Source organism: Fukomys damarensis, unplaced genomic scaffold (genome assembly GCF_012274545.1).
Source record: "Fukomys damarensis isolate Sample0158 unplaced genomic scaffold, DMR_v1.0_HiC HiC_scaffold_9, whole genome shotgun sequence".
Classification (NCBI taxonomy): Eukaryota; Metazoa; Chordata; class Mammalia; order Rodentia; family Bathyergidae; genus Fukomys; species Fukomys damarensis.
Window position 1 is genome coordinate 2,080,166 of NW_022900921.1, and position 7,035 is coordinate 2,087,200.

The 7,035-nt window shown below is 57.1% G+C and overlaps 1 protein-coding gene across 5 annotated transcripts; it reads left to right on the forward strand.

The window, feature by feature from the left end:
* The first annotated feature begins 225 nt into the window (after positions 1–225).
* Positions 226–5,109, forward strand: Irgm (immunity related GTPase M). Of its 5 annotated transcripts, none has more exons than XM_019209899.2 (4): positions 226–392; positions 689–1,093; positions 2,505–2,617; positions 3,575–5,109. In XM_019209899.2, exons 3-4 carry the CDS (start codon positions 2,594–2,596, stop codon positions 4,790–4,792), a joined length of 1,242 nt encoding a protein of 413 aa, XP_019065444.1. In that variant the 5' UTR covers positions 226–392; positions 689–1,093; positions 2,505–2,593; the 3' UTR covers positions 4,793–5,109. The 5 variants fall into 5 exon arrangements, with proteins under 5 accessions (XP_019065444.1, XP_019065445.1, XP_033617425.1 ...); XM_019209900.2 differs by having other exon boundaries at positions 2,508–2,617; XM_033761534.1 differs by lacking the exon at positions 2,505–2,617 and having other exon boundaries at positions 233–392.
* Positions 5,110–7,035: the final 1,926 nt, after the last annotated feature.

Sequence of the window (7,035 nt, forward strand, 5' to 3'; positions counted from 1 at the left end):
AGCCCCTTTAACTTTCCCTGCCTGTCCCCCAAGTTCCCTACAGTGTGGTGCAGGCTGCTCACAGAGAACATCCACCCGGATGTCCCCGTGTGTGTCAAGGACGGGGCAACCAGGACCTACAAGGCTCCTGTCCTCTGCTTGTTTTCTGCAAATGCTGACCGACCTCATCTTCCCCAGCAGTGCCCTGAGCACAGATACCCTCCCGCAGTGGGCTTTCAGCTATACTCTCAGGGGAAGGAGAAATCAGGGCGGCAAAGTCACTTTCCATATCGCACAGGCATATGAGGGCTTCCTAAGTTATCTGAGATCCACTAACTGACTCACTCTGTCCAGGTTACAACCACTGCCTCCGGCCCGGGGCACACGCTGGATGAGGAGGTGAGACACACTGGGTGAGTGCCCACCTGCCTGCCCAGGGAGGGAGACGTGCCAGGAGCGGCAGGTGAAGGTCTGCAGGGAGCCGCTCTGCCTCTGGGGCGGTGGAGGGGCGGGGCCTCTCCTGTCTGCACGGAGCCCTTGAGGGGTAGCTGCCCCCACGTGGGTGGGGGATCTCAGTGGGGAGCAGCCGGTCGGGGGGATCTCAGTGGGGAGCAGCAGGTCGTTGGACTGAGGGAGGGGTGGGAGCAGACTTAGGGAGCCAGAACTGTGCTCCCCCAGCACAGCAGCCCTCTCTCCCCTCCCTCCCCAGGAGAGCGCAAGAACAGCCCAGCAATCGAATCCTGGAAACCTGTCATTTCCAGGAACAGAAACTGAAAGTCAGCTGGCCTGGCTGGATCCCTTCTGTGAGAGGAGGGAGGCAGGACTCAGAGGTAGAAATAGCAGAGCAGTTAGCAGGAGCCTGCCATGGCCTGAAGTCTGGAAGGAAAGCCAGGAAGGCCAGATCCTCCTCCTCCCCTCTCTCCCTTCCTGGTTTTCCGCCTTTGGAGGGGGGCCTCGCCCTCCACACCTCCTTCCCATCCTTTCTGAATACACGTGGCCTGCGTTCTAATTTGGGGTCTTCCAGAAGGAGCAGCCTCCTCCCCGAGGGTCGCGAGAGTGGATGACTTCCAGGAAGGGCCGACAACACCTGGTCCCACTCGCCCCCGTGAGGCAGGTAGGTGGGAAACTGCTGCCTGTGCTTGGCTGACAGCTCTGCTCACACAGAGCCGGCAAAGCTGGACCCCTGACGCCCCGACCCGTCCTGCCATGGCGTCCCGACAACGCCCTGTCACGCCCTCGGGTACCACCCTGCACAGCCACATTCGTGGTGAATCACCCCCACCCCAACAGCAGGGCCAACAGCGCCTGTCTCTCACCTGCCTGCTCCTGGTGTTGTGCGGAGGGACCAAGTTGGGGGAGAGCCAGCAGGGGCATCACCTGGGTCTCTTGGACTCAGGTGGAGCCTCTTGGTTTTCACTTGGAGACAGACTCCCAGGATCCCATTCAGCCCCGGGCAATGTCTGGGAGAGTCTGGACTTTTACAGGGAACGAATTCAAATATTTTTACCTGCTTTGGAGAAATGGACTCTTGCAGAATCTCTACTTATTTATTTATTTGCTTTTTTGAGGGTATCACTATGTAGTTCAGACTGCCCTAGAACTCACTATGTAGCCCAGACTGGTCTCAAACTCACAGAGGTCCTCATGCCTCAGCCTCCAGAGTGCTGAGATTACAGGAGTGCACCACCACACCCGGCTTCAACTCATTTATTTATGGAACAGTGGGGTGGGGGTTTCTTTGTTGTTTGTCTGTTTTTCTGTGTGTGGTTCCTTTCACTTCATGTCCTCCAAGAAGGAGGGAAGAATTAGTTTGGTCCGTGGTTTGGGAGGCTGAGTCTGTGGTTGCTCCTCGCCTACCTCCTTTGACCTGACCATTTGGAGTAGAGCCCCTCCTCAAGCCTGCCCTTATGAGGAATGCTTACAACACATAAGGCGCATCAAACCCTGGGTTTGAACTTGACAGTAGCAGGCAAGGGAATCAGAGTTAGACTTGAGAACAAAGTGCTCCTAGCCACCACTGGCTCTTTCCCTCTGGTCGCTGCTCCCATCGCAGAATATTTTCCCGTCTTAGACCTAGTCCCGGATTCTATTCACCTGGCTTCCAGCCAGCTCCACCTCTTCCTGCAACAACCTACTGCCAAGCCCTTCACGCCTTCACCCAGATCAGCCTACCTACGGCAGGTGCACAGCCTGACTGACCTGTAGCCCCCCGGGACCCTGGGAGCGTGACAGAAAGTGGCCACAAGAGAAATGCTTCTGCATGCGGCAGTCACCGGTTCTGTTAAACAGGACTGTGCGCCATCCAGAGACGCAGGAACACACCCCGGTGTTCAAACACTGCACCCCTCACACACAGCCCTAGTGATTCAGGACTTGTTATCCATTCCTGACCCTCTGCTTCTTCTCCACATCAGGTACAATAATAGCACTTATCTAGTTGGGTTTGAAGAAGATTAAATGAGATAAGGCACACAAAGGACCCAGCCCAGACTCACAGACACAAGACCTCCTTCTGTGTTGTTAAGCAGGGGAACGAGGAACAATATTTCCTGAGGAGCGACGTCCTCGGTGCGTGTCTTCACAAGACCAGAGGGCCCTCAGAGCCGAGCTCCACATGTATCCCCGCAAGCCTAGGGAGGTGGGTAGCGTGACGTACCCAGGGCACAGGGCAGAAAACCGGGCCTTCGGAGACTTGGTTGTGCTCCTGAGCGGGCCCAACCTCAGCCCCAGGAGAGGCTGTCTGACCTCCACAGGGAGCTGAGGCCGGGCCTGGGACTGGACGAGGAGCAGCAGCCATGGGGAGCCGATGGCAGGAGCCATCCCAAGAAGGGCCCAGGGAGGGAGTGTGTTCAGGGAGGTTGTGGCAGCAAGAAGCTGCACCACGGGGCCTGCCGTGGCCACGAAACGTCCCCACATGGAGCGGGGGCCTTGGTGGCAGCATGGGGACGCTCCTCTGTGAGGACAGGACAGGTTTCCAGCTGCTTCAGGAGACCCAGGGGCGGGTGAAGCTGGGAGCTCCTCATTTCATAGAGAGATTCTGGGAGGCTCAGAGCAACTCTTCCGCCAAAGACACGGTTTTGAGTTTTAGGAGTTTGAAAATGTGCAGCCATGCACAGAGAAGTCAAACGGCAGTCACTCGTAACAGTGGGGCTGTGAAATCCTATGAGGCAGCAGGGACGTGCAGATTAGAAGCCTGAACAGAATGCAGTGGGAAATCCCAACCAGTTCTCTTTTTCTGGTACCGGGGATCGAACTTGGGACCTTGTGCTTGTGAAGCAGGCAACAGAACCACTGAGCTAAGCCCCAGCCCCCAGGTCTCTTCAGGATCCTACCCCGTGAATGTTCAGTCTCATTTCAAAGCCTCTGCCCACGAGAGACACATGTTCCTGGAAGGGCCTGGATGTCTTCATTAGTCAGACTGCCCAAGTCCATGCACAGGGTGTGCAGACAAGCGCTTCCTTAGAAATCTTAGGAGCTATTTGGAAAGGTCGTCTTCACTTCTCCATTGAAGTTGATAGGTGGCAGGTATTTACTATGCGTGCAGACCCTGGGCCGTGCCCTCTCCCTAGCTCCTAACTCCCTAACTCGCCCACAGCTTGCTCCCCTGCTGGCCAGCATGGCAGAAGACGCGGTGACCCAGCACACCCCACTGTCCACCTCCTTCACTTCGGTGGCATCGTATCACAAAGGCTGCAGCATCTCGCCTGAAGACAGCAGGAGGCTTGACAAGGCCGTGAGAGAAGGGAAGCTCCTGGACGTGGCTGCTGTGGTCAAGCAGACGGTGGAGACTGTGTCCAGAGCCCCCGTGAGCATCGCTGTGGCGGGGGACTCTGGCAATGGTATGTCCTCCTTTGTCAACGCCCTGAGAGAGATTGGGCACGAGGAAAAGACCTCGGCTCCCACCGGGGTGGTGAGGACCACGCTGACACCAGCCAGGTACACCTCCCCCAGGTTTCCCGACGTGTCCTTGTGGGACCTACCTGGCATGGGTGCTTCGGGCCAGAGCCTCGACGCCTACCTGGGGGAGCTGCAGTTCGGCCAGTACGACCTCTTCATCATCATCGCGTCCGAGCAGTTCAGCCTGAATCACGTGAGGCTCGCCAAGAGCATCGAGAGAGTGGGAAAGAGGTTCTACGTCACCTGGACCAAGGTGGACAGGGACCTCAGCACGACGCCCCTCTCCAAGGTCCTGCTCCTGCAGAGCATCCGGGAAAACATCCTGGACAGTCTCCGGAAGGAAGGGTTGCGTGACCCCCCCATCTTCCTGGTGTCCAGCCTCGAGCCATCGCTGCACGAGTTCCCCACTCTCAGGAGGAAGTTGCAAACAGACATCTACAACCTCAGGTGCCGTGGTCCCTTAGAGGCCCTGTTTCGCATCTGCGAGGTGACCGTGAATGACAAAGTGGCCTCCCTGCAGGCACGAGTGTCCCCCAAATATCTGCAGGACACCCTCGGTGTGGCGGATGCCGAAGACTTGGAGCAATGCCTGAAGGCCTACCGGTGTCACTTTGGCGTGGACGACGAGTCCCTTCAGCAGGTGGCCTGGAGCACGGGAAGAGTGGTGTCCGAATACAGGACCGAGCTGAAGTCCCAGGTTCTGCCTGTGCTCTGCAGGGCTGACTTGAGACTGAGGATCATGACCTGCAGGCTGGCCAAGGTGCTCCTCTGGCTGCTCGGGTGGGCTCCGTGGTGTGGCCCCCGTGCCATTCGCTTCTTCGCACTCATGAGACACAGACGTGTGATTCACTCAGTCGGCGAGGACACCAAGGCCATCCTGAGGAAAATTCTGGACGACTCCAAATGTCCTGCCTGAAATTCTGCTGTGGGTGGGTGCGGCACCTTCGTTCTCGCGTGGAAGTCAGGCCACCTCCGGGTCTCTTCTCCACCAGAAATCAAGAAATGTAAACCACTTTCTATTTATAAGGAATATGAGGTTAGCCAGCTTTTTGAAAGGAATTTAAAAAATCATTCATCTTAGCCTTAGTTTTAATGCATGGTTCCTTTGAGGAAAACGTATTTATTGAAATCATTAGCCAAGCTTCCTGAGTCCAGTACGTAGAGATTTTGCTCTCGGTTGTAGTTGTGATGTGGTTCTGAAGCAGCCCGTTTTCCCCAAAGCAAATCATAGTAAAGTCTTCTTCCTCGAAAACTTTGTATTCTTTTTCTCCTTCTTTCCCTGCACACAGCTGCTGAAGGCGCACGCGGCGAGTCTGGGGGAACCAGGTGTGGTCAAGACCGCCCTTTGTCCCCACTGGGTGCTGGGGACCAGATTCCAGGCAGGACCCAGCCGCACAGGTGCTCCACCTTCACGCCTCCTTACCAGGTGTCCGGAAAGAACCCGCATCTCGGGAGCGCAGGTTTCTATGAGTCTATGTCCTGGTGGAAACAGGCCCTCAGCAGACTGTGTTCTGGATCATCTGGGGAGAGTTAGCTGAGGACGTTTCTTTCAAATATGTGAGGAGAAGCCAGGAAGCCAAGGGAATGCGTCGGTCCCTGACTGAACTAAAGCAAAGCCTGACCCAGTAACATTTGGGTCTCTTTCTATTTAAAATGAAAGACTTAGCTGGGCGTGGTTGTGCACACCAGTAATCCTGACACTCAGGAGGCTGAGGCAAGAGGGTCACCACTAGTTTGGGGCTAGCCAGGATTACACAGTGAGACCCTGTCTCCAAAGAAAACACAACAAAACACAAAATATCTGCGTGGGTTGTGTAAGTGAAAATATTTACTGATTCACAGGGTCGGGGTTCACCCTGGAGTAGCAGCCTCAGCTTTGCCTCTGGTGAGAGCTTTACTCACCATTTGGGAAACCTGTGTGGACGAGACCGTGTGGTCACACAGGAGGCTGGGGGCTCACAAGCCGATGCACGTGCTTTATAGCAACCCACTCTCGGGACCTGATTGGGTCTCCGGCCTTGTCACTGTCCTTCCTAAGGGGACCTGACTGCCAGCCGGCTTCTCACGGGGACCTTCATCTCAGCGCTGCCAGGCTGGGCCTAAGCCTCCAGCCTCTGGAGAACGCACTCAGAGGGGATGGAAATACAAGCAGACCCTGGAGGGCAGACCGGAGGCCGGGATGGCGGCTGCGGCGGTGGGGAGGCGCTCACCGGCCCGGCCTCAGGCCTCCTCCCCACCCTCCCGCTTCTGCTGCCACCTGCCGAATACCAGCTCCTAGCAGAGACGCAGCCCCCTCGGTGGCCCTTCTGCATCTGCAGAAGAGAGCAGATCCGGGAAGGAAGGCAGTGTTTAGAAGATGTCTGCGGTGTAAGAGGGTGCCAGTGCCTTTCAGAAGGAGTTCAGAGAATGGCTGGGAGCCTGCGGGCTGCTGTGCTCCCTTTAGGATCCGCGCCCCACTGCTCTTGCTGCAGGGATCCCTCCGCCCCTGCTCAGCCGGCCTGGGCCGTGGGGGAGGGGCCTGGAGCGCCCCGCTCAGGCTGACCGCTCCTCCGCACTGTCTGTGGGTCGCACACCCCTGTTTTGCACGTCTGAGTGCACGGATTACGGCATAGTGTGGCTGCACTTAGTCGAGCGCTCAGCCGCCCAGCCGCAGCCCCATCCCTAGGACTTCCTGCATTTTTCCACTGCTCTAGCTTTCAGTGGTGTTTTGGACAGTCCGCTTGTTTTCCCCTCTCTCCCTCACTACCCTCCCTTCTTCCTCCTCTTTTTTCTTTCCCACCCTTCGACCTTCCTTACTTTTTAAAATCTGCCCAGCACTCCCTGCCCATCTTTGCCTCTCCCCTGTTCGGGGTCCGCCAGCACTCTCCGGGCAGTTGCGGCTCCCGCGATTCTCCAAGCTACTGGACAGCAGGACACCCGTGTGGTTATCAACTGTCTTAGCTCCTTTTCTCGGCACTGAGACAAAGGAGCCAACACCCACAGCTAAGGGAGTTTGTGGAGGTTTCGGTTCCTTGAGAGGGCGCCGGAGTCTCCGGAGGGCGGCGTGCGGGGCAGGGCCTTGGGGCTGCAGATTGGGGTGCAGGGGCGTGGCAGCTTTGCCCGCGACCTTGACCCTCAAGGGCATGAAGTCCCGCCCGTGATTTTCCCATCTCCTCCCAG